The sequence below is a fragment of the Sinocyclocheilus anshuiensis genome, unplaced genomic scaffold, assembly GCF_001515605.1.
Source record: "Sinocyclocheilus anshuiensis isolate Anshui unplaced genomic scaffold, SAMN03320099.WGS_v1.1 scaffold249, whole genome shotgun sequence".
NCBI lineage: Eukaryota > Metazoa > Chordata > Actinopteri > Cypriniformes > Cyprinidae > Sinocyclocheilus > Sinocyclocheilus anshuiensis.
The window spans coordinates 1,414,859-1,442,587 of NW_015540871.1; the positions used below are offsets into that span (position 1 = coordinate 1,414,859).

The 27,729-nt window shown below is 40.5% G+C and overlaps 1 protein-coding gene and 1 pseudogene across 1 annotated transcript in view; one reads left to right on the forward strand and one right to left on the reverse strand.

The window, feature by feature from the left end:
* On the reverse strand, positions 1 to 18,366 carry LOC107688125 (myosin-11-like; annotated as a pseudogene).
* The window catches only part of LOC107688147 (multidrug resistance-associated protein 1-like), a 20,836-nt gene continuing 10,888 nt past the window's right edge, over positions 17,782 to 27,729 (forward strand). Inside the window, exons 1-15 of the mRNA XM_016485729.1 lie at positions 17,782 to 17,943; positions 20,018 to 20,194; positions 20,322 to 20,447; positions 20,690 to 20,827; positions 23,547 to 23,672; positions 23,762 to 23,823; positions 24,111 to 24,242; positions 24,347 to 24,574; positions 24,995 to 25,172; positions 25,700 to 25,861; positions 25,966 to 26,058; positions 26,149 to 26,352; positions 26,453 to 26,599; positions 26,806 to 26,893; positions 27,149 to 27,218. Of these exons, the coding sequence (XP_016341215.1) occupies positions 17,896 to 17,943; positions 20,018 to 20,194; positions 20,322 to 20,447; positions 20,690 to 20,827; positions 23,547 to 23,672; positions 23,762 to 23,823; positions 24,111 to 24,242; positions 24,347 to 24,574; positions 24,995 to 25,172; positions 25,700 to 25,861; positions 25,966 to 26,058; positions 26,149 to 26,352; positions 26,453 to 26,599; positions 26,806 to 26,893; positions 27,149 to 27,218 (1,979 nt within the window). The 5' untranslated portion in view covers positions 17,782 to 17,895. The remainder of the gene's footprint in view (positions 17,944 to 20,017; positions 20,195 to 20,321; positions 20,448 to 20,689; positions 20,828 to 23,546; positions 23,673 to 23,761; positions 23,824 to 24,110; positions 24,243 to 24,346; positions 24,575 to 24,994; positions 25,173 to 25,699; positions 25,862 to 25,965; positions 26,059 to 26,148; positions 26,353 to 26,452; positions 26,600 to 26,805; positions 26,894 to 27,148; positions 27,219 to 27,729) is intronic.

Genomic DNA, 27,729 nt, shown 5'->3' on the forward strand with positions numbered 1-27,729 from the left:
ATTAATCATGGGGTAATTTTTACTTTTGGGTCAACTATCCCATTAATGCTTAAAAAAATTGCCATGGTACAGTGTGGTATAACTTTTTATCACTTTGTAGTACTTGGATATATACTATGACACATAAGAGTTGATGAAACATGGTATTGCTATGGTACATAATGTCCAAAAACCATGAAGTTACCATGGTACTTTGTTTCTGATAGAAATTTTGTTGCTTGGAAAACCCCATTAGAATTAGTCAGCTGTTGGAATCAACGAAGAACAGACTTAAGTACCAAACCTCATTTTAGGAGATGGTCAAGATTAAATAAGAAATTATCAGTTAAAAACAGATAGTGAAAGGCTTTGGGAATGATCTCTTTAGTTGTCATCTTTGGTGCCGTTGATTGGTTCGATTTGAGGTTCCTCAGGTTGATGCACAGGAGTAGCAGAAGGACCCTCATCTTGTGGGACCTTAGATGTTTCCATCATGCTCCTGCGTGTTCTTCTAAAGCTCCCACCTCCACTACGCCTTAATGGGCTGCTGAAAGATGAGTCACTGCCACGCCTGAGGAAAAAACAAAGAGTTAAGACACCACACATCTCCAAACATACCACAGGCAAAACTATGTCTGACTGTATGTTACTGTACAATGCGATAAGGAGGATGTTAATGAATGGGATTCTGGTTTCACATACATTACAGAAAGGGGTTACTGCAGAACAACCTGAGTTTGCTCCTGAGTGAAGACACTTCTCTGATCAGGGCATCATTGGCCTCGGTGGCCTCGTTCAGCTCTTTTTGAAGTTTACGACGGGCAGCAGTGGCACGCTGAGACTCCTCGTCGCTCTCTTCCACCTGAAACTTAAGCTGCCTTGATTGCAGATTTGCTTTTTCAGCCTACAACAAGGATGACGGCAGTCAGTTGTCAATGATATGAGAAAACGTGGAACCTCAAAAGCTCAAATGCTGTTCAAGAATCCTCCATACTTGGTCCTTATATTGCTCTGTCCGTTTCCGTTCATCCTCTATCTGAATCATCAGTTCCTTTAGTTTCTTGTCTTTCTGACGCATGGCCTTGGCAATAGCTTGTCTCTCCCTGTTAAAAAAAACACGACTAGTTGGAATCCCTCTGTCTTTACAGCCAAATCCATCTTAACACTTATGATCTTACCTGCTCTCATGGTCCAGTTGGTCCTCCATTTGTTGTAACTTGGTCTCTAGTGCAGCGACGGAGACCCGTTGTTTGGACTTGACCTGTCCCTCCATCTCCAGCAGTTTGGCCCTCAGCTCTTTGTTCTGCCTCTCCATTTGCTGCCAGCCACTCTCGATCCTTTGAGCATTGGAGCGTTCGACATGCAGCTCACTGGTCAGCTGATCCACCTAGTTATAGATGAAAATTATCTGTGGTATCACCTTGAAAGAACACATTTGCTACAGCATACAAGTGGATGAACGGCACATTAACTCAATCACCTCCTGTACACTTCTTCGCAGTCTCTCATTGAGCGTCTCCGTGTTTGCCTGTTCCTCATTAAGTTCCTCTTCCAACTGTTGAATCTTGGCTTCCAGACGACGCCTCTCATCAGACATGCCAGGTTTATCAGTGGACAGTCATTGCATATTGTATTTTACAATTTTAAAATTCCAAATATTCAGTTTTAATATTGTAACTTTATTCTTCCATTTTGCAAATACTAATTCCCAACTTACTTTCCAAATGAGGCACTTGCCATCTCCCCTGCTATGTCATCTCTCTCTCGCTCAGCCTGTTTGCGAGCTCTCTCTGCTGTAGCCAGTTCCTACGAAGACATTGACAGGCAAGATATTTAAGCCTGTTGAAATCAACCATTTGGTATCATGTATACCTCCTGTAAGTGCAAGATTTCTGCCTCCATGGCTCGGGCCTTTCTCTCAGATTCTCTAGCTTCAGATAGAACCTCCTTGTGGGATGCTCTTGCATCTTCCAGCTCCCTCTGGGAATCTTTCATCTGCGTCTGTCATTGGGAAGACACCTAACATAATGAAATTTGATAAAGGCTTGGGAAACTCCAAAAGAATTTGAAGGACTGAACCTCTGACCTGAGTCTTGTGGAGCTGTTTAATGGCCTCATCCCTCGCTCTGCTGATTGCATCAACTTGGTCTTCAAGGTCCTGCAAATCACCCTCAAGTTTCTTCTTGGCAGCTGCCAATGAAGTTCTCATTTTCTGCTCATCTTCTAGCTCTGTCTCAAACTTGAGTACCTGTGTGCCAAGTGGGTAAATATTAGAAGAGAAGAACTCTTTTCTTGCTAATGCTGATTGGAGGAAAATAAGGAATCTACAAGAAATCTAGAGTTCAGGAAGACTTACAAAATCAGACATTGCTTACCCATTGAGCAACAAAAGTAAAATAAAAGAAATTGATCTTCACCTGCTTGAGCAGTTGTTTCCTCTTCTCTTCACTTTGCTCTTCTCTGGCCTGCAGGTCTCTTTGAAATTGGACTTTGAGGGCCTGCATATTGACTTCCAGATGGAGTTTAGCATCCTCTGCAGTCTGTAATTCATCCTCAAGTTCCTCCATCTGAATTGTCATCTCTTCCACTCGAGCCTCCAATCCACGTTTTGCCTTCTCCAGCTCATGGACCTTCCATAGTTTTTATACACAACATTTAGTAATCTAATTTCGTACAACTGCATCTCGAAGTTGGCTATGAACTACTGTCCAAGATTCATGCTACTGTAAAACAAAACTTACATTTCTGCCTGCATCGTCCTTTGAACTGATCAGACCTTCCATCTCAGTGCGAAGTGTTTTATTGAGTTTCTCTAACTCTCGTAAGGAACCCTGGGATTCTTCAAGTGCTCGAGTGAGGGCCAAACATTTGGTCTCTTTCTCCCGTGCCTCTGCGCAGTCACGCTCCTGAGCATACTTGTTGGAGATGGTCTTCTCATCAGCAAGCATCTTAATGAGAAAAAAAATCAATGAGTAGCAGTAATTGTGCTGGAAATCAGGATAAATTACCTGAAGCATAGAAATGCAACCTGGTCAAATTTCCGTTGTTTCTTCTCCAGATTTGAAACCAGCTGTCTCTGGTTGTCCAGGTCCACCAGCACATCCTCCAACTCTTGCTGAAGATGATTCTTGGTCTTCTCTAGCTTGTCATAGGCTGCCATTTTCTGTGGCTTCCAGATCCCTCTGTATCCGTCTCTTGCTTTCTTCAATCATTTGGAAATTGCTGGAGTATTCGTCCAGCTTCTTCTTTGCATCGGACAACTATAGTAGAAACAAACTTATTTGAAACAAGTGAAATTGGCTTCATTTGTACATTTATTTGGCACAACTGTTTGTCATATACTGAGATGCTTAATTAAATGATTTTAAGGTGTTCTGTGCAAATGTGAGTGACTGGCCTGTGTGGTGAGGCTGGAGGCCTGTTTCTCCGTGCTCCTTCGGGCTTCTGCCTCTTCTTCTATTTGTTCCAGCAGACTGTTTCGTTCATCCTCCATTTGACGTAGCCGAGTGGAAAAATTAAGTTTTTGACGGGTCTCCTCACCAAGTATCTCCTAAATAGGTAGATAGACAAAACGTCAAGAGTTCTCAAAATCACAATTCTGTCACAATTCTTTGTTTAGGTTTCCTAATTATGATTCCTAAAAATATAAAGGCAGCTATATATTTTTATGTACAATGACCTATTTATACAGTAAAAATAAATATATAAATTGGTGTAAAATATTACTATAATATCTTTTCTGTTTTTTTTTATCTGACAATAAAATAAATGATTTCACTGTTTAGAAAGCACAATGAAATTATGTTGTTGTTGGTTTGTTTCTGAACTTTTCCAATGACCCTAGTTTGAAAACCCCTGCTTTAGATTATACAATACCTGTGTATCCTGGAGCTGTGAGTTGAGACTAGCAACTTCTTTACTCAGCTTGATGTTCTTGCCCTCTGCCTCATTGAGGATGCTATTCACATTGTTATACTCCATCTGAGAGTTTTTTACAAAAGACATACATAAATCAGGTGTTTCTGTACAGAAACCCTGCATTGTTTCTATGTTTCTATTGTAATAATGTATAAGTGTTTATTCAAAGAATGTGTGAATGTAAAACTCACAGTCAGTTTAGACACTGCATCTCCAAGCTCTACCCTCTTCTTTTCACTCTCATTGAAGCAAGTCTGAAGGTCAGCAAGCTGGGTCTCCACCTTCTTCTTATTCTGTTCCACATCCTGCTTGGCATTACCCAGCGAGCGAAGGTCTCCATTCAAGTCTACAACGTCCTTCTCTAAGGCCTGTTTCGCCTTCTCCAGACTGGCATTGGCCTGTGTTTCAGGTTCAGTTTAGGAAATCTAAATCTATTTACTTTTAATCATTTCGCAGACTCTCGTATCCAAAGGACTTACCTTATTAAAAGTACCGAAGTACCTAATTGAAGGGTTAGTGTTGTTCTTGCACTGTAATTGTTTGTTATATGCCAATGTTAAGCAGGTTTCTTACCCGTTTGGTTTGCTCTAGCTGTTGACTAAGTTCATTTACAGCCTGAGCATGTTTTTGTTTCATCTCATTCACTTGAGCCTCGTGGCTTCAGCCTTCATCTTCTATCAACTTCTTCAGCATGGCCACATCCTGCTCCCTCTTAGCCCTGTCCGAAAAAAAAAGAGACTAACATCTACTTTACCATGTTCCTGACCTCTACAATTAAAGTAATAAATGACTATTTGAAAGTTACACATTTAAATATTCACCGTAGCTGTTGTTGTGCTACTGTGGTGTCTAGTGAGTCCTCCAGTTCAGTCCTCAGGGCCAACAGCTCTTCTTCCAGCTCCTTTCTGGCTTTTTCTGACCTTCTACAAGCATCCTGCTCCGCTTCGAGCTCATCTTGAAGCTCTGAGACAAGCACGTCCATTTCCTGTATCTTTTTCAGAGCATTGCTCTTCTGAGCTGATTCTTTTTCCATGCTGGTCAATATACATATGGTCTGGTTACAATTTACAATGAGCAGTGAAGCAGTGTCTTTGAACAGTCAACTATGGTGTGAGTAACAATGTACCATGTCTGAAGGTCCTGAATTTCCACTTCACTTCTGGATTGTTGTGTCCTGAGTTCTGCTATCTGGGTCTGCGCGTCCTTTAATTGTTCCTGTACATCATTATACTCGGTCTCCAGGTTATGTTTGGCCTTCTCCACATCCTGCCGACTGTTCTCTTCCTTCTTCATTCGAACTGCACAGATGTGCAGGTATTTACTTGAATATTTACATGGTATTTGCTTATTATTTGATCAATCAATTAATTTGGTTGGGTTTAAAATTATTTAAAACTATAGAATCAAAAGTCATAATGAAAAAACCTTCAAGATCTGAAATCATAGATTCATGTTTAGCCTTCAGTTTGGTCAAGTTTTTGGATTTCTCTTCCTCCTCAGCAAGATTGGAGCAAAAGTCAGCTAGCCGCTCCTCCAACTGTTGCTTCTCCTAAACGCACATAAGGCCATATTACTCAGATCTGATATTCATTTTCCACAAAAAATATAATGATGATCCAAATAAAACTACCGCCTTCTGAAACTCAATACAAACCTTCTGCAACTTGCTGTTTTGATCCTCCACGATGAAAAGATCTTCCTCAAGTTTCTTAATATTCCCATCTGCAGCCCCACTTTCCAGTTGAAGCTTATGTGTAGCTTTTTCTTCTTCTGCTAACTGTTTCTCTAAATCCTACACACAGCAATAGATGAGTACAGTTTTCTTATTTAATTTTCCTATTTTCTTTACCCTTTCTTATGCTTTCAGAAAAATGAGAGAGAAAAAAAATAGTAAAATTACAATTAACAAATCACAGTCTCGTTGTTCCACTTAGTCTGTGATAATTGATCATTACTCAACCTTGAGTTGTTGTTGCAGATTCGCCTTCTCTTGCTGAAAGACCTGGCTTCGCTCCTCCTCCTCAAGTCGAGCCTCTATCTCATGCAGCACTTCCTCCAGCTCTTGCTTCTTGATCTCCAGCCATATCCTCACCTCCTCAGACTCTGCATACAACTCTGCCTCCTCCTGTAGCTTGACTTGAAGCTGGTTCTTCTCTTCTACCACCTATTAGAGATGAAACATTAGAGATACACGCTCCAGCAAATATGGGTGTATTGATAGTGAATCAGTATGAATGAATGTACCATTGTAGTTGAGTTTGGATCACATATTGTTCTGCTCTTGTACCTGGTTGTGTTTCTGTGTGATCTCCTTAAGTTCAGCTTCAGACTTCTAGGCAATTTCTTTGGCTTTATGAAGCTCCTCCTCCTTTTGATTCATCTCCTCGTCTTGACGAGTCACCTGAAGCAGGGGTTTGACCTAAACAGAAACATAAAATGACCACACTGGTATTTAAATTTACATGGATATGTGTAGTTGTGTTTAGGACTTACTTTAGTGAAAAGTCTCCACCACTGCCAGTTCCTGAGTGTCAGATAACAGCGCAGTTCTTCTGAATCACTTTCATGGCTGTCAGTTGCTTTTGTTTCTTACTGAACGCCCTGTAAATTGAGATTTTAGATGGAATGGTTTACCTGAAACTTGTACTTTTTGTGACATTTTTAGCCAAAATGAAACTACAATCACAGTAAATACAGTGCAAGAAGCTTCGAAGGTTGATGGTATACAGTATATCTGCACTGATTTAACAATAACTCACTTTCTGCTAAGAAAGCCACAGGCCTGGGCCTGGAAGGCAATTATAACATCAGTCAGTTTCAGGTCACGTTCTTCCTCCAGCTGTGCCAATACTCCTGTGCGGAAAAATATCTTGCTCAGACCAATCCGGTACAGGTTGGGGTCCAAGTCTAGATGTTTGATCTGATGGTTAAAAAGCAGGGAGCAATTTAGTTAAAATAAAAATTGCTTTGTCAGTACAGTATAAGTACATATATTTTACTCAACTCACCATAAGAGTACTGGCTTGTTTTCCATCCATGAATCCTTTAGGAATAGCCCCGGCAGCAAGGATCTCATAGCTTGGAAATGATCAAAGATTGCAATCAGTATTCTGGCCAATTGGAAGCATCCAAATCTACAAACTCTATATTTGAAATGATCAAGCATGTGTTTCAGAAGTGACTCACCGCTGGCGGAACTCGTGAAAGACGATGCGATTGGGAAAGCCCTGGCGACAGATGCGGATCCCTTCCAGTACACCATTACAGCACAGCTGCTCGAGAACCAGGTGGGCATCTATCTTGCCAGCCTAAGGACAAAAGCAGTGAATTTTATATACACCCACTTAGGATAAAGAGTATAATTCATGTTTAAATCCCATATAGCACAAATCATGTGAAACCTGCTTTTGTCTACCTTTTGGAAAAGGCATCTTGTTTAGTTATACTATAAATACAGATATGAATCACTATAGTATGATATTTGCTGTGGCATACCCTTTTTTCATGGTTGGGAATGATGCAGCGTACAAAGTTTGGTTGAGTGTTATGGAGAGTTGTCATGAGCTTGCCAAGAGACTCTTTGTACAGCTGTCCTACGGTGCGGAACATGCCTTTCTTGGACTTTGAAGCAGTAGGAGCTGCGCTATTAGACTTAGCCATTTTAGCCATGGTTTCCAAACCCACCACACGGTCCACTATGGGAACACATAAAAACAAAATACATTTTAGACCGGTTGCATTTAATATAAAAATGTTAGAAAAATAAAAGCTTTCTTTGTAGAGCACACATTACTGTCTTTCTGCTAGGATTCAAGTAAACCGTGTTATTACTTATCCTGACAAAGACTCACCATCTTTCCAGATGTCCTGCACAAATGCACTGGAAGAGTTACTCAGCAGAGCTGTGACATTGTCATTGAGTGGGTCCATGTTTTTAGTCAACCAAGATGTGGCATTTATAATCCACCTAAATCAAATGAAAACATTGTTATACTATTTAAAATAAATGTTTTCTATTTTAATATATTTTAAAATGTAATTTATTCTGTTGATGCAAAGCTGAATTTTCAGCATCATTACTCCAGTCTTCAGTGTCACATGATCCTTCAGAAATCATTCTAATATGCTGATTTGATGCTCAGGAAACATTTCTTATTATTATCAATGTTGAAAAAACTTGTGCTGCTTGATATTTTTCTGAAAGTAGTGATATTTTCTTTCTTTCTTTTTTTAAAGAATGGAAATTTCAAAAGAATGTTATTTATTTGAAATAGAAATATTTTATAACATTATACATGTAGTTTTGCAGAATAACTATATTAATATTTTAAATATATATATTTTTTGACCCCAGACTTTTGAATACCTTGCCAGCATAGTGTTGCACAGTGAAGAAAGTCTTCTCCTTTAGATTCTTAGGTTTAGAGAATTTGCAGTGGCTTGAGTGGGTGTTTGTGAGTTTTTCGACAAAAGAAACATCCGTTGCTTTTGGAAACCAGCACTCCTCATATAGCAGAGCTAGGATACCTGGAGGATTGTTCTGTAAGGGAAAAACAAAAATGTCATGACTGAGTAACTTTTACAGATAATCAAAGATTATTACACTTAGAATGGTGTTGTTTATAAACTGACCGGTCTCTCAATGAGCTCAATGCAGGGCTGGAGGTCCAGACCAAAGTCAATGAAATTCCACTCGATGCCTTCCTTCTTGTACTCCTCCTGCTCCAGGATGAACATAGTGTGATTGAAGAGCTGTTGCAGTTTCTCATTGGTGTAGTTGATGCACAGCTGCTCAAATTAGTTATCCTGCGAGAAAGGCAAAAAAGGAAAGCCTCGAGTTTGAAAGTTCACATTTGGATTTTATAATCTGCTAATGAAGAATTTTACCCTGCCAGACTCACCTTAAAAATCTCAAACCCAGCAATGTCTAAGATGCCCAGAAAAGAGGCTCCCTGGCGCTTTGTCTTATCTAGAGCCTTGTTGACACGTGCCAAGATCCAGCGAAACAGACGGTCATACATGGCCTTGGCCAAGGCTTCAATTGCAAAGTCAGCCTGATAAATGGACATATTAGTATATGATATAAAACACACACACACATATATATAATTTTTTTTTTAATTGAAAAAAACTCTTGTGCAATAGATTCCAATGAAGAACGTTTATATTTAGGAGTGTTGAGAATTGTATTTGGTCAATGTAATTACTAGTAGCTGAAAAGTATGATAAAACTGAAAAATGATAAAACTGTTTACTCCAAACAGTACAAATACAAAATATGCTGAAATCTTAAAAATGTTGCATTATATATTGCATTATGGCTGTATGGCATAGTGTGGTAATGCACCTGTTCTTTGGTCTGTGCTTTCTGTACCAGCTCTCGGCCTACTTTGATGCGAGGAGTGAGAATAGCTTTGGTGAAGTCAGTCACATTAATCCCCTGCAGATGGCACACTTTCTGTGCAGCTGGTGGATGCATTTACAACAACATATGAGCATTTTGTTTTAGTCGGGACAGTTCAGGATAAGAGCAACATCACAGATTAATCCCTCTGATTGTTTACCTGTATTATCGGGCATGCTGGCCTGCTCCTGGTTTTTCTCTGCTTTGAACTCAATATTCCCCAGTTGCAGTACAGTAGAGCATACTTTCAACATGCCTAAAAGAAACACAACACTTCATGTAAAACAGCATGAAAAGATAGGATGTTAAATTATAAAATAAGTAATTGTTTTGGTAAGTACTAATTCTTTCCTCCTCATTGAAGCCCAGGACCTCCATGGCTTCCAGAGTCTCTTCAAACATCTCATCATCTTGCTGGTTTTGTACCTGCACATGCCCAGCCACCAGGTAGTTACCAAAATCCTCTAGCAAGAGCTCATCTGTGGAAGAGAATGACTGCTAGTGGTATGTCTGAAATGATGCCTAAAACTGTCAAAATGCATTTAATACTTTTAGAAGGCAGAAAGTAACATCAAAATAAACTCTGTTGTGTACATCTGCAACGCAAACTAATAAACTGGCATAATTAGCTGATCTGTATTTGTGAATGTAATCACACAAGATTCAATTCGTAGCTGCTGTGATAGAAATTCTTGGTCCTCACCCACCTCGCATTTTGTCTTTGGCTCCAGTCACCATGTAGTAGAAGATGTGGAAGGATCTCTCGATTTTTGGCCTGTAGGATACACCGAGACTTTTCCAGGAGGTCTGGATTCATTAAGACATTAAGGTGAAAATGAATGTGCTTGACGTTGTGGTGTAAAGTAAGTCTAAATATGTTTTAGAAATGATTGTTCTAACTGATTTTGATATCAAACTGTTGTACAGATTCAGTGGAAATGTGGACTTGTTAGGATGCAGGTTTCAATGTTTGCTCCAACGATGTAGCCAGTGTTGTCAAAGTTGATTTTAATAAATTTACCCTGAGAAGGAAAAACAGCAAACGTTTTATACTAATGTTGATTATAATGATAATGAACAAATATTCAAGACCAAAACAATAAATTGTTAACTCACAAATCTTGAGGAATTATCATTTTTGATGGTCTTTGCATTGCCAAATGCTTCCAGAATAGGATTGGCCTGCAGGAGCTGCTTCTCTAGCTCACCCTAAACAAACGGACCAAGGAAATGCCATTCATTGTGATTCAATGCAGTCAAACTATAACTTCTAATGTACTTCACATATTATAGTTTAGCATATATTAAAGTGAAAAGCCATTCAGGTATTGGCCATGTTTAATTCATAATTCATGATTGACATGTAAAATAACAAAGACACTGGCATCCCAAAAATATATGAAAAGAAGCTCAGGTACTCACATATGCTAACTGGGGTCCTTTTTGTTGCTAAATGGGGGTAAATAATGAATTGATTAAAAAGAATCCATTACAAGAAGTTAAAATTGAAAAGTGCAGAGTATGACTCCAGCTTATAAATTCTGACAGCAATTCTATCAATGATTGTGTATGTGATGTCCTCTGATTCTTTATTTCAGATCTGTTTATTCTGTGAATTATTGCAAAAAAGAATCCAACAATTGTGTTTTGTTTTATGAACAGCCATCCAAAATCACAAAGCATATGCAGAAGCACATCTGAATGGACAAATTTGTAAATGAAACCACACCCACAGTAGTATTAATGCACTGTACCATGTAATATTTAAACATATCGTTAAGTGCTGAAGTGTTTATATCCTATAATAAAGACGTGACTAGTTATCAAAATCTTAACAGCAATGAGGGCATGCAAAAAACTGTTATTATAACTGTATGACATGTTAGTTGGTTTAATGTTAAAAAGTTTTAACTCACAGAGCTGGTGTCTCTTTCCTTTGTGTGATGATGCCACAACTGCAAGGTACTGGATGACCTTTTTGGTATTTTCCGTTTTTCCAGCACCCGACTCGCCACTATTAAACATACATTAAAGTATTGTCGCGGGGTGAATGAGAACACAGACTCGGTACTGATCGAAAGAGCCCCGGAGGGGGATTTATTGCCCACACACTGATCACACGTGCTCTGAGGAATGGTGCTCGGTGTCCGTCTCAGCGTGGTGCTCGTGGGGTGAAGTGCCGTGGTGCAGATCCCTCTCCCAGGGTGCCTTCGGAGTCTGTGAACAATCAGAAACAAGCATTAATGTCGCCTGGAGCTCCGGGGTGCCCTCCCGCTGGTGTCTCTTCTCCTGGCTTTTAAGGCCAGCGGGAACGAGCTCCAGGTGCGCCACGCTTCGCGCACAGGTGTTGTGCGTCGGTGATCAGTCTATCTTCTCCGGCTGCCCCTTCCTGGTAAGGTCTGACAGGGAGCAGGCTATAGAGGAGAAGTTAGGTATGAAACACCGGTAGTAGCCCGCCAACCCCAAAAAGGCCCGTACCTGCGTCTTGTTGGCGGGGCGTGGTAACTTCTTTACCGCCTCGACCTTCTTGTCCTGGGGCATGATGAGCCCTCTTCTGATCTTGTACCCCAGGTATTTGGCTTCGGTGAGGCCGAGGTGGCACTTCTTGGGGTTGGCCGTCAGGCCAGCCCGCCGGAGCTCCGTCAACACCCTCCGTAGACGCTCCAGGTGAGTCTCCCAGCCCTCAGATTCCTAGTTGGAGCATCTTCTTGACTTCCTCCTCTATAGCCGGCTGGCGAGCTTCCGGTGTCCGGTAGGGCCGCTGCCGGACTACGACTCATGGTGGTGTGCGGACCTCGTGCTCGATGACGTTAGTTCTACCCGGGGTCTCACTGAACACATCCCGGACCTGACTGACCAGGGCCTCGAGCTCCGCGTTCTGGGTCGCCGACAGCTGCGGTTCCACGTCCACTACTGGGGCCCCGGTATGGGCTAGCGCGGCCAGTTGCTCGGGCCGGGGAACCCACTTCTTGAGCAAGTTGACGTGGTAGATTTGCTCTGCCCTTCGGCGGCCCGGTTGCCGCACCCGGTACGTCACCGGTCCCATCCGTTCCACTACGGTGTAGGGCCCCTGCCAGGTCGCCAGAAACTTGCACGCAGCTGTCGGGACCAGTACCACCACTCGATCGCCTGGCTGGAACTCCCGGGCCTGGGCGGGCCGGTCGTACAGCCGTTGCTGGGCGCGCTGGGCGGTCACGAGATGTTCCTTAACCAGCGGCATGACCCGGTTTATCCTTTCCCTCATCTCCCGCATGTGCTCGACAAGGCTACGAAGGGGGGCGGGTTGGTTCTCCCATGCTTCCCGAGCCACATCTAGAAGGCCCCGGGGCTGTCTCCCAAACAGCAGTTCGAAGGGGGTGAAGCCTGTGGAGGCCTGTGGTACTTCCCGGACTCCAAAGAGCACGTACGGGATCATGAGGTCCCAGTCACGCCCATCTTCGGCCACTTCCTTTGGGATCCCGTCTCGGCTGGCCAGCATGAATAGTTCTCGGGCAATGTTCTTGGCGTTGGCCGCCCGAAGAGGAACGGCTTCCGGGTACCGGGTGGCATAGTCCAGGATAACCAGGATGTGCTCATGTCCCGGGCAGACTTCGGCAGCGGTCCCACCAGATCCATCCCGATCCGCTCGAAGGGCACATCGATGACGGGTAGTGGAATGAGCGGGCTGGGGGGAGGACGGCACGGAGACGTCTGCTGGCAGGTGGGACAGCTACGGCAGAACCGTTTCACTTCCGCCTCTAGTCCGGGCCAGTGGAAACGGTCCCGGATGCGTTGGACGGTGTTGTCGGCTCCTAGGTGTCCCGCCATTGGGTGGCCATGTGCCAGCTCCATGATCGTCTCCGTCTTGGTGGTAGGCACAACCAGGAGGAATTTGTCCTCCCTCCACCTGTGGGCGACACAGTACAGCAGACCATTGCGTATTTCGAAATGAGGGAGGGGGTGGGGGCCCGGGAGCCTGTCTACCTCATCAATGCGGCGCACTTGATCCCAGCAGTTCCGCAGGCGGTCGTCCTCACGTTGTTCCCTTCCGAACGAGCCACCGGTCGTGACCTGGGAAAATACATCAAGGTAGACAGACGGTAGATTAGCGGGCTGACACTCACCCTCCCTCTCGCTGTCCGTCGCTAGGTAGGCCGGCCTTGGGCTGGGCGGTCCCCGACGGGGTCGCCGTGGCGGGCGGGGCAGTGCCCGTAGCAGTCGATCGATGAGCACCTTCTCGGCTACCTGGTCCGGGGTCGGCGACCCCGCGAGAAGCCATAGGTGAGTTAATCGGGCCAGTTGCGCAGCTTGCGCTCTCACTGGCTGCCGTTCATCATAGGTCCATTGATAGAACTGTTGCGCCGCCCCATGGGCGATAGGCCCACCCGGGCTAGGATTTCGGCTTTGAGCTCGTCATACTGTTCATTCCGGGGTGCCCTCAGGGCATAATAGGCCCGCTGCGCTTCTCCGGTGAGGAAGGGGGCGATGATGCGAGCCCACTCTTCCTGGACCCACCCCTCCCGGGCCGCGATGACCTCAAATGTGTGGAGGTAAGCCTCGATGTCGTCGTTCTCGGTCAACCGGACGAGGTATTGGTGCGCTTTGACCGGCGCTTCCGGGAGGGGCAAGCGCCCCACCACGCTGGCCTGCAGCTGTTCCACGACCCGGTCAGTATATTCCTGCCGGGCGGCCAGTCGCTCGGTAAACTGCTGCTGCCGGGCCGAGAGCTCCGTTAGGCGGCGGATGACCTCTTCCATGTGTCCGGGGGAAGAGAACGGTTTCTCCTAGAAGAAGCACAGAGATCGTTGCAGCAACCTGGCGGTACAAGTCTGTGTCTCAATTCACCTGTAATGCCTGCTGCCGCACGTCACATAATCATTTGCATAATAATTTACATGTCAGGCTGCTTAGCAAATAGAATGATATTGTGCATATAAATATGTATCATTTTATGGCCCATGTGATATTTGACCAGTCAAACTTATGCTTTGGTAATTCTTGCAAATGTATCTGCTGATTACATCTTTACTGAATGGTGCCTCACAGACACAATGGATTCTTATTTCATTGGTCAACCTAAATGCTTTACCATTAAAGAACTAGTTTCATTAGAACTTTATTTTTAAGAGTATATGGAGCAAATAACACGTAGGGCATTTAGAACTCACGTGCAGAGAATAGACTGGTCCTCGCGCTCTGTGGAGAAAGAAACATTTGAACACAGGACAAGAAATGCATGAATTTTCACAGTTAAGAACCTGAACGAGATTAACAAGAGGCCCGGCTGTCTAAACACAAACTCCACTGTTGTTCACTGGAGATCCCTACCTCCAAAATCTTACATATTCTAAATTGAGTACAGGGTGAGATTAACTTCAATTCATCCTTCCAAAAATAGCTGTAAAAAACTTCAGTGAGAAAGGGAAAGGCCCCATGTATGGCAATTTTGATGGCACAGCCTGTGAAACAAAGTCCCTGACACACACTCTCCAATACACAGCTGGCTCTGCTGGACTGAATAACTATGAATAATTGTCATTTTTACAATTTCCTTATTATTCTATGTTTGTGTTGTGCAATTACACAACACCGAAAGGGTTACTTTTGGGAAGATTTTTGTATATTTCTAGTTTCCATAACCACATTAAGCCTGTGAGTTGTCTAACTGTTTTTATAGGGTGCATTCAGTGAGTTAAGACTGGTGGTCACCTTGCAGCATGTTCCTATAGGCATTATCAGTGACTGCATAGATGTGGGGAGGAACCTCATGACGCTTCTTCCCCTTGTACATCTCAGTGATCTTCTCAGAGTAGATGGGCAACAACTTATAGGGGTTCACCACCACACAGAAGAGGCCTGAGTAAGTCTAGATTTGAAATAAATATGAAATACATCAAAATATATGTCAGGAAGCTGCAATATTATTATACGTTTTACATATATTGGTGCAAATTTGCTTCTTTTTTTCATCCGGTCAGATGTTATCAACTTTTTTGATATCAAGACCCCCAAGATATGATGATACCCTTGGGAGGAAGCCCCTTTCTAAAGTCACTAAAGTCGAAATCACCGAGATATGATCACGAATAAAGACTTTTGTAGTTTAACCAACTGTGTAAGGTGAAGTTTGAATGAACTTACATAAATGAGACCTGAGAAATACCTCTCCCTGATGTTATGCAGCACTGAGGCCTCATTCAGGCAAGTCAGTGCAGCCATGTCTTCAACCTTGTTGTACTTGGGTGGGTTCATTTTCTGGATTTCATCTTTGCTGACGGTCACCTTCTTTCCATTGTCAAGCTCAACCACCACCTCATTCCCTGTCTCTTCTTTGATACTGGCTGACTGAAAACCTTCCCTTTCTGAAGGTATCCACACCATCTGTTTGGTCGACCAATCAGCCTGGGCCACTCCGCTGTTTTTGAAGTCATTGTCAAGGAAAAGGAACTTGCTGCTGTCTTCATTTTCTGGTTGCTTGGCCATCTTGAAGTATTTCTGTGCGTTATTCTATGATGTAATAAGAAATGTGTTTATCATCTGTCTGTATTAGCACTACTTATGGATGTGCAAACATGTAGCCTTATTTTATATTCTAATCAGGCAAACCACAGCCATATCTTTGCCACTCACGGACCACTTATTCTCTACAGCTATAAACCTGTTGAAAGGTGATAATAAAGTCCCCATGATCATTCCTTATATGGTGTGTGTCCAGTAAAAGCTTTCTCACACACCACTGACATATTATTTTGGCCATTTTGTATTTAAGTACTGGATTTTCATGACGAATTTCCAGGACAATTTACAATCAGTATGTCCTATACATTCATATTCTTCTTACAAAATATTGTTACTGTTAAATATAATAAAATCACAGATGTACAAATTACCTATGATCTTTGCAATATTTAAATAAACCTGCAGTGCATAAACAGGCAATTCTTACAAAACATTTCAAGAGTTCCACCTTAAAATATGGCAAATGTGAAAAAAGTTAACACTGGTCAATTTTACAAAAAATTACATTACAATTAAATTACAATTAACTAAATAAAAAAAAAAAAATTAAAAAATTAATTTGCTTTATTTTTTGAAGATTAATATAACTTGCTACAAAATATATAGTACTTATGATGCTTTAAATATTTAATTACGCTTATATAAAGCAAAGCATAGATCTAATACTTACAAGCTACGATAAGCTCTTCTTAGTTTTGCAGTGTCTGCGTATGCTTAGAGCAGTATTCAAAAAATGAGTGCCTTGGATGATCTTCATTATTTTTTGAGTCTTAATGGTGGGTGGAGCAAGTCATTTGGACCATCCTACAGCCAAATTTATCAGAATATAGCCTACAGCCAATACAAATGATGAGGCTTTTCTACTGAAAGACAGTTTTGTAAAGGTCATTAAACGCTAAATGACTGTCTGTAGCCAATCTGTTAAAGTGCCTTGACTGATCAAGTCATTATTTATTATTTCTGTTTAACCTGGCCAGTATACCTGATAGAGTTTATAACCAATTTATAATAAGTCAGCTATAAACTTTTGTAAAAAGTCATCAAGCTCAGGTTGATGCTCATTATACAAGCTTATTATGATTTAATTTCATGGTTTCCACAGTTTGTTTGACCCATAGTTGTCTAGAATGGCAATCCATTTGAACATTTAATCTTTAAAATGTACTAGTATCTATTTTCATGCTACTAGTGCTTATTTTTGAGCTACTATTATCTATTAATTTAGACAAAGTAAAAAAAAAAGGTAAAAAAGTACATGTACTTAATAGGTTCAGAATATTTTTATTCTAAAAGGTTACTAGTAGCTAATACTTAAAGATGAACTTAAATCCTCTTCCAAGTTAAATATTAGACAGCAAATATCAGAAAGATGCCCCTATTGACTCCTTATAACCTACCTATACATAAACAGTGCACAGTTCTAAGAACGTATTTTATCATTCAAAGTAATTCAGTATCTTTACAAAAAAATTATTTTATTTTATGCAAGGCATCAGACGTTTCCATCGCATTCAACAACTGTTGTGACATGCGTTTAACTGAGTGTCATCTTGTCCCTGTTTGCTGCATTACATACAGGAAAATGACTTACAGCACAGTAACAACTTTATAGACAAAATAAAACGTACTCAAACCTTTGATTCACTGAACTGCTCTCACCTGAAGATGATGTAAAAACCTCTCACTGTTACTAAACAGCTGGGTTTCAACTGTAATTGAGATTGACCCAGCAACTAACTCAAGGACTGGGTAACATAAAAACTACCCAACAATGAAAATATAACCCTAAAAAAAAACCCCAGCATTTTTAGAATGTAATGAGTACGTACTAAAACCAAAAAAACGAGTAGGCTACTAGTTGAAGGAAAAGAGCTAGTACGTTTTAAGGAAAATATTTTAAAATGGCTTGCCATATTGTCGTGTGTGGCTCCCGTTACGTCAGTTCAATCGATGAAGTAACAGCGCCCCCTATTTTTCAGCTAATCCATCCCACGTCTATACGGGTCCCCAACATCACAACCTCGCACAGCAGTGGTTATGAAACGGAGGCAGTGTGAACCCAGCATAGCTACTATAACAGATCCTTCCTGCGGCGAATGGGTATTGACAATTTCTGCAGTTTGGACGGTTCTGATCCATTTTGGGTGAGTAAATAAACAGTCCTATCGTCGTAAACTGTGTTTTTCCGACGATATTTTGTTTTCAACAGATTGTCAAAGTTCACCGGGCTTGTGCTCCGCAGCATAGGGACACTTGGCTGTGTCTCAAAACACGGCGAGCAGCCTTACCTAGACATCATTTTAGGGCGTCATAGGCGCGTTTGGACGTGCGTTTTGAGGGTCAGAGCATTTTCAGGCATCAAATGCGTGCCTGAAGAGTTCAATGCGGGTTGAATGGACCTATAATAACGCCAAATAATGCTGCCTAGGTAGACAGCTTACCAAGTTTTGAGACGCGGCCACTGTTGCTAAGCTAACCGGTTAGCCACACAGCAAACTACCATATATCCTTATAACTCTCTGTGGACTTTGATCCTGTATTGTTGATATTTGTTTATAACAGTCTAACCGCCGTATGTAAGAGTGATTTATAACACGACCACCTGCTCAGTGTGTCTTTATCTCAGTGTGAAGCTGAAGAGCTGACTTGTTACTGCTCTGACTTGTTTTTGTTAAGCAAATTCCTCTAATGCTAAGTAGTTTCCTTTTAACTAGAGAACTCAGGTAATCATTTGTCATATTCACAAAGAATTAAGCTTTGTTTGTTTGTGTTCCAGTTTATGCAAGGTCTGACATGTCTGTGGATTAACAGTATTAGTTGTAGCCTGGCAGGTTGAGACAATTTGTCCTTCTGGGTCAGAGGGCCAAAATATTGAATTATGAATCACTCTGACCAGATGACTGCATGCCAAGAAAGTATGTTTCTTTTCTTGAATTGCTCCAAGCTTTTATATTTACGTTGTTAGTCCTTTGTTTGTCCAATGATACAACGCAATGAAAGATTACCAGGTTTGTAAAGTTATTAAAACTGTTTTAAATCATAGGGATACTTAAAAATGTGAAAATTGTAAAATGTAAAGTAAAAATGAAAAACAAATGTAAAAAAAATGAAGAAATTGTTCCAGTCATGTATACCCAATAATAATAATAATAATAATAATAATAATACGGTAATATAAGTAAATGTTTTACATGTTTTTTTACTTGTGCTTTCCCCAGTCATTTAGTAAGTTCACTCTTATTTTTATAGAAAAATAAAAATTAGTACAAGAAGTACTTCCATTTAAATAATATGCAATTATTATCTTTTTTAAAAGTCATTTTTATAACATTATTTAACTGTTTCATGTTTTTCCCCCCTATTAAACTGCTGTGAATTACTCATTAAAATATGATGAAGTGTATCTTTTTTATTTTACTTATTGTTTTCCCATTGTATTAATTCAGTACATTCAGTCTTTTTTTTTTTTATTACAGTAATTTAAAAGTACAACAAATACTGCCATGACATAAATAATTCCCAAGTGACACAATATATTATTCTTTGCTTTTATCATATTTTTTTTCTTGTTTTTCCTTGTTACAGTAATAAGAAAAAAGGTCTTAATGGTCCTAAAAATAGGCTTAGTTTTCTTTTTGCAAAACAACTTCCTTATGGTAAATTTATGGTGAAATGTGTTGTTCTTGACAAAGACTCACAACATCAGTGTCATTACCAAAAAAAAAAAAAACCGCATTCAAGTGCATTTAGTTCAATAGCTCGAATGTCAAGAAAATCACATTTCATGTCCTAGTCTTGAGAATTTAGCAGAGCAGCCTTTTATTTATTGACCTGTTTTTCATCCTCAGACACAGGATCATGGGAAGAGATGCTCCCTACAGAAAACACAATTAGATTTTCTTTGTAAGAAAAGGTACAGTTCATTTTTAGGCATGTTTTGGATGTCACTACTTGAAGAAGACTTGTTTTTGTCAAGAAGCTTAAGACTCTCTGCTCTGCTCTGTTGCGCAGAAAAGATTGTGCTTGACTTTGGTTCTCTGAAAGATCTGCTCAAGAGTGTTTGTTCCTTGCACACATCATTAGGTCTTTGTGTGCTTTACCGGGCAGCTCCAAGCTCTGTGTCTACTCCAGTTGTTACTTTGTTTCTAAGTTTCGTCCAAAGAATCTCCAGAGACGCAGAGTACATTGAAACACCCTTCTGTCCTCTTATGTTTTCAGGATTGGAACCGGACATGGCAAACACACAATCCAGACCTGACACCATGTTTCCAGAACACAGTGCTGGTTTGGATACCATGCCTCTACCTCTGGCTGTTTGCACTGTTATACATCCTATACCTCAAAAGAAATGACCGTGGATACATATGCATGACCCACCTCAACAGAGCCAAAACAGTGAGTATTAACAAACAGGATTCCGGTACATTGCTTTTTATGTAGCAGTGTGCTTTGGGAGTGTGTTTACTGATAACTCTGCCAAGGTCAACAGCTGTTTCAAGGTCATGTGACTCTCCTCCAACAGGCTATTGGGTTTACCCTATGGCTTATCTGCTGGGCAGATGTTTTCTACTCTTTCTGGGAAAGAAGCCATGGTGCTACAATAGCCCCAGTCTACCTAGTCAGCCCTACAATGCTTGGCGTTACAATGGTGAGACCTGTTTTTTCACAAAAGGAAGTGCTGAATTAAACTACTTTGCTTGTAAATTACTCTTCGGCTTGCATTGATTTCATATTCAAATTACATGAAAGTATTCCACTTTCCTTGCCTCAAGGACAAATTCTCCCGAATACATTATTGTTTAAAAAATGGTCTAGTCATGGTCTTTTCTTAGACTGATGTTTACAAATTTGAAGTGTTTTGTAATTGGATGTGTTTTATATGTGTTTCAGTTGCTGGCTACGTTCTTGATCCAGTATGAGCGGATGAAGGGGGTCCAGTCCTCAGGGGTGATGCTCAATTTTTGGCTGATCACCATAGTGTGTGCTACAGTCACCTTTCACTCCAAGATTCTGCATGCATTGAATGAGGTAAATTTAAAACCGACAGTTTTGCAGTTCATGTAATGATATATATATATATTTTTTTTATTCCAGTGTGAATCAGATGTCTTGAGTCGTATGTGACTCAAATTTATTTAGTTTTTTTGTAGTCTGTATTTTGTATAAAACCGAGACAATCCATATTCATATGTGATTCCAAATGAGATTTTTTGGGGCAATTCACCCAGAGCCATTGAGAAACAGAGTTGCGACACTCCCATAGGCTTCCATAGGAACTGAGGAATGCGGAAGTAAAGCGTGTCATGGAGCAACCAATAATTCCAAACAACCAATAGTTCCAGTATTGAAGCCCATTAATTTCAGTGCTTCTCAAGCACACTCGCCATAAAGTTGAGGAAATTACAGCAGTTTTTGGCATTTTAACGCATTAGTTTACCTCTCGGAAATCTGGCCAGTAGTTGTATTTTATGAAACGCGTTTTAGTTAATGTTTAGTTTTAGATAATAGGCAGTTATGCTATATTTGCAGTTAGGCAACGTGAGAAATACCTTAATAGCGATCATAACCAAATGCTAGTTATCATATTTTTAAGTTTTTAGTCTTTCTGCAGTCTTTCTCTCCCTGTAGGAAGTTGAACGAGTTTCAGTGAAGACTGCCCATTAAAGGAATACAAGAAAGAGTTTCCCTGAATGCAGTTGGTTGCCTTGTGTTTTTTTTTAAACGTTATTTTAAATTTTTTATTGGGTTAAGTTCCGTATTTGCTGGCCTTTTTTAACATTCACTTATATTATCTTCTTACATAAATGTCATAAAATAATACTGGGATGTGAGTGTAACAACGTTCGTAGGTCGGGAAGAAGGAGGCGGGAACCGGCGAACATTTAAAGAAAACTTTAATAATAAAATAAACACAAAATAGTGCGACAGCCCCTCGCGGACGACTGTCGCGCACAAACAGAACCAAAACACAAAATAAAGTCCAGGCCTGGTCCTCTCTCGTCTTTCACTGTCGTCACTCCTCCTTTTATCCCTCCGGTGCTCCTCCGTGGGACTTGAGACCGGTGAGTGGTGCAGGTGTCGCTCATCATCAATTACTCCACCGGCCTCGCTCCGTTCCCACGGCTCTCGGCCCCGCCCCCACTCGTCACAGTGAGTAATTAATCTTTTTTTAATTTAACATAAAAAAAAAAAAAGAAAAAATTATAAACATTGAGTGTTTGATAATGTCTAAATAGACAATGCAAAACATAAAATAAATAAATAAATAAATAAGCTATTATGACCGGTAAAACTCTTTACAGCAACTAGAGTAGAGCTAAATATATGTAGGCTATATTTATTAAACAGTCATACGGGCATCTAGTGGTTAAACCATGGCATAACATAGGAATATTATTTTTCTGGCCACCAAACGTCTCTAATTTGCATCTTTGCACTGGAATTTAAAAACATTTTCTCTATTTTAACCCTAAATACTAATTGTAATATAAATAATAAGCTAATTGTAATATAAATAAGCATATTAGAAAAAATATTAAAGGGGTCATATGATGTTGCTGAAAATAACATTATTTTGTGTATTTGGTGTAATTAAATGTTTATGCAGTTTAAGGTTCAAAAAACACATTATTTTCCACATACTGTACATTATTGTTTCTCCTCTATGCCCTGCCTTTCTGAAACACGTCGATTTTTACAAAGCTCATCAGTCTGAAAAGCGAGGTGTGCTCTGATTGGCCAGCTATCCAGTACATTTTGATTGGCCAAATACCTCAAGCGTGTGACGGAAATGTTACGCCCCTTAACATACTGTGATGCCCTGTCAGGCCGGAGCGTAACATAAAACCATGTCTGCATTTGTGATCGGAGAAATGACAAACAACAAGCGCTACTCTACACTGCATTTAAATCGCATCATATGACCCCTTTTAATGCTGTCTCTTCATCACTCCCCAGAATAAAATACAATTGTAAAACGTAGTCAGCGTAGTTATCAATACACAATCAATGCACATGATGTGTTAATAATCACTAGAAATTGCTGCAGATATAGTGAAACTGCTGTCTATCCTACTTAAACCCATCCAAACATATTGACAGCACGGAGTTGTTTGGAATTATTGAGAGCTCCAGGAACCACGTGGCGGCGAGATCGAAGCGTGTCGCAACTCTGTTTCTCAACGGCTCTGAATTCACCTCAGTCTGAAATAGTAGATCACATTTTAAATAGCTTTTTGTCATTCGGAATGTGTTGTTTATAAAATGTCACACAAATTGGGCAAAAGAGCTCTGCCTGAATAGACTTATTTTTGTTCACTCTTTCCTCATATAGTGAACTGTGTAATAGAGAATTGTGTATGAGTGAATGAATGAATCAGCAGTTTTAGATGCAGTAAATGCATGAATATGTAAAATGACTCTGTTGCTCGTGATCGCTCATGTGCCATGTGGGTTCTGTGGCTCAGCAGAGGCCAAATTTCCTGTCCCTTCCCACACTGATAGCTACTCTTCAGTTTCTGTAGAAGAAAGTTTCTCAGTATTATGTTGACTGTTACATCATTAATATAGCAACAACCAATATACTGTAGTTATTGAAATACGGGATATTGAACAAACCGGATAAACAGATCATATTTCATCAATTGCATAAGGACAGTCAGTTCTAAAGTACAGATTAAAAAAAACAAATCAGGTTTGTTTGAAATGTGAGCAAACCCTTAAAGTGTTGTTTGGTCTTTCCTTTCAGCCTGCCAGTGTGAATGTGTTCAAATATACCACTTTCTACATATATTACACCATGCTGCTCATCTCCCTGATCCTGGCCTGCTTGTCCGATCAGCCTCCGCTCTTTTCACAGGCTGTCAGAGACTTGGTTAGTGAACTTTACTTAAAGAAGGTAGAGGTATGCTTTATTATATGGATGTTGAATTGATGGCCAGTACTATGAATGTGTTTGTGCAGAATCCATGTCCAGAGTCGGGAGCTTCATTCCTCTCCAGAATCACTTTCTGGTGGATCACGGGGTGAGCAGAATGAATGACTGCATTTCTAACACTCTTCCTTTTAAAAAAAATAATTTTGCACAACAAGAATTTTGACGTATCTAGAAGTTGTATTCTGGCTCATGTAATTTCTTGATCCCATTCGTCCCATTAATTTCTATCTTCTCTAAAAATTTCTCTTCTATCTTCTCTCTACTATCTATATCAGGTAAAAGTATTGAAGGAGCCATCATTTTGCTAATGAATAAGCTTGTATTCAGGCTGAGTGTTGTTACTTGTTAATGCATGTCCCTTTCTTTTCCTCATAGATTGATGGTGACGGGTTACAAAAGGCCTCTGGAAGAGAAGGATCTGTGGTCGCTCAACACAGAGGATAAGTCTCAAAGAGTGGTGCCACAGCTGGTGCGCCGCTGGGACCAAGAATGCAACAAGGTCAAAAGGTCAGAAGCGAGAAGTAAATTTTTTCCCCCCTCCAAATAGACAAGCTTATGGATTTACTACAAAAATGACTAATCCTCTGATTGGGTTATGCTTTTTGTTTTAGGCCAGTAGATAAGACACTCTACTCCCCAAAAAGATCAGCAAGGGAAGAAAAGAAGGATGGACAACCAATTGAAGAGTCAGAGATTTTGCTTGTGAAAACCCTTAAAAAAACAGGCGACCCTTCTCTCTTCTGCGCTCTCTGCCGAACCTTTGGACCGTATTTTCTAGTCAGCTCTCTGTATAAGATTGTTCATGACATCCTGATGTTTGTTGGGCCGGAGATTCTCAGGTATGAATATACAGCATCAGAATCCGATATAATTCCCATCTGAGCTGAATTCAGAAGCAGTAGTAAAGTGCAAAGTGTTAAGGAAAAGTGGAAGTGTTCCCTCTGTGTTTTCACAGTCATGTGGTTAGAAATTACTTTAACTCGGTAGGAAGGCCACTCTGTCAAAACAACAGCTGTGCATCTTAAAAGAGCTTCAGTGAAGAGTTAGTTTTGGCATGCTGAAAAGTTGTGCCATCAAATTGTGCACTGGACCATTTTCAAATCCTCTCTAATCCTTTGAAAATAACACCTGAAGTCTCAGCAGTGAGCCTTTAACCAGTTTGCCCACTTTTCTTGCACTTGAATCCAGAAGATCTGCATTCTGCTGCTGGATTGACATATTAATTTATACTCATGTGAGTTTGTTCTTTTGTTTCTTAGGCTACTGATCCAGTTTGTGAATGATTCAAGTGCCCCCGATTGGCATGGCTACTTCTACACCACCCTGCTGTTCGTTTGTACCTGCGTGCAAACCCTCATTCTGCAGAAATATTTCCACGTTTGCTTTGTGACCGGCATGAGGTTACGTACGGCCATTGTTGGTGCTGTGTACAGGAAAGTAAGTGGATTCTTGAATGCTAAAATATCTGCAACAGGGTGTAATATGATGTTTATGCACATTTGGAGGTTATTTGTTACTTTTTCATATTTAGAGCTCTCAGAGATTCAAGAAACTGGAATTAATGCATTTGCCAATGTGAATAGGCCATACTTTAACTCTCAAAACAGTTTTATGAAAACGAATATGTCTTTTAAAGTGCATATTTTGATGTTTTATGTTTTTGAAAGAACAACATGCTCACCAAGGCTGCAGTTATTTGATCAAGAAAACAATTTAAAATGTTTGTATTGTGTAATACATTTAAAAAAAAATGTTTTTTCCTGTGATGGCAAAGCTGTATACTATAAATGTCTTTTTCTGTAACTTTTGATCAATGTAATGCTTCCTTGCTGAATAAAATAATGAATTTCTTTTTTTTTTTTAAATGTAATTATTATTATTTTTTTTAAATAAATATATATATTACTGACTCCAGTGTTTTAATGGTAGTGTAGATTTATAATATTTTCCTTCATTTTGTCAAGGCCTTAGTCATTACCAATGCTGCCCGGCGAACATCCACTGTCGGAGAGATTGTGAATCTGATGTCTGTAGATGCTCAGCGTTTTATGGACCTCATCACCTATATCAACATGATTTGGTCAGCACCTTTGCAGGTTATCCTGGCCCTTTATTTCCTGTGGCAGGTATGTGCCTACACGAAGGTGCCTCGGCTTGTATGCTCATTTCATTACACATCACTAATACCTGTTATTATGTATTTATTTATTTATTGCTCTTTTGTTATCAGAATCTGGGACCTTCTGTGCTTGCTGGAGTTGCTGTGATGGTGCTAATGGTTCCTCTAAATGCAGTCATTGCCATGAAAACTAAAACTTACCAGGTTTTGAACCTCTTTTCCTGCTCAGCAGGTTTATTTGCCTCAATTTCGTTAATTAGATCATCTTTGTTAATCTGACACCCTCACCCACAGGTTGCCCAAATGAAAAGCAAGGACAATAGGATCAAGCTTATGAATGAGGTGCTGAACGGCATTAAAGTGCTTAAACTCTACGCATGGGAACTGGCGTTCAAAGACAAAGTGTCTGCCATCCGAGAGAGTGAATTGCGTGTGCTTAAGAAGACTGCTTACCTTGGTGCTGTGTCCACCTTTACTTGGGTCTGCGCACCATTTTTGGTAGGTGGTGCCTTTGAATTCCAGTCCTGCATGGGCTTTTTCATGATTATGCCCACTGTTTTTGATGCTACCCTGTGGTTGTCTTGTCTCTTTCACAAAGGTTGCCCTCTCCACATTCGCAGTATATGTGTTAGTGGATGAACATAATATTCTGGATGCACAGAAGGCATTTGTTTCTCTGGCCTTGTTCAACATCCTGCGCTTCCCTCTTAATATGTTGCCCATGGTCATCAGCAGCATGGTGCAGGTACTACTCTCTTTCTTTCTCTCTCTTTCTTTTTAAAAAAACGTTGAATGTGAACCTTGTAATACCTTGGAATATGGTATAAGTTGTCAAATCTTAAACGTTTTTGGACCACTTGTGATCAGATCAAAAGGTTAACATGGAAATCCAGGAACTTGTCATCTGATTTTGATTTTTATTATGACTGTGAAATGTATTGCTTCCTTCAGGCCAGTGTGTCTATGAAGCGCCTGCGTGTGTTTCTGTCCCATGAGGAGTTGGATGAAGACAATGTGGAGAGGCCAGCCATCAGTTCATGTGAGTCCAGTGATTCACAAGCAGTTCAAATCTGCAATAAAACAAATGTGCCATATTATGTGGCATGTATTTTTTAGTATGCTGTGCATGTTTGACTCCCAAAGCACTGCAGTCCCCAAACAGTTTCCACAGACAGACATAAAACAGCTTTGTATGAGAGAGTAGCAGCTGTTCAGTAGATCTGTGGGTTTAAAGACATATCGTGTGTTTTGATGTTCACTTAAGAGACTACATTGTTGTTTCCTGCTTATTTAGCTCCAGACAGCATCAGGATTGTGGACGGAGCTTTCAGCTGGTCTAAAGGCGACTCCCCTACTTTGAAGAGGTAACACCATTTTCTTAGCGTGTAAAAGATACAGTATGTGATCCAATGAATAGCATCTTGTTCAGTGTTATTGAGTACTAGGGATGGGAATTGTACAGAATTTCACGATTCTGATGAAAGATTCCATGATTTTATAAGAAGCACCACTCTCCCTCAACAAATATAGCGCCTATTTGAGCCCTGGAAAGGCGCTATATAAATAAAACTTATTATTATTATTATAATAATAAGTCTAACATAAGACTGATTGTGAATAGGACTATACTGGTCGTAGAATATTTTGTTGTTGCATGCAACAGTGACAATGCAAAAGTATTTATTAGTAAGTAAGTATATTACTATGTTTCTGCCCACATTGGAAAACATTGAAGAACCATTAATAGAACGTCATGACAATCATTTGATTTTTATGCTTAATAACCGTTATCAAATCCCAACCCTATGTACTCTACACAAATGTACTTATATTCAAGGCATCAAAATGACTTTTAGCATTGACATGAATATTGCG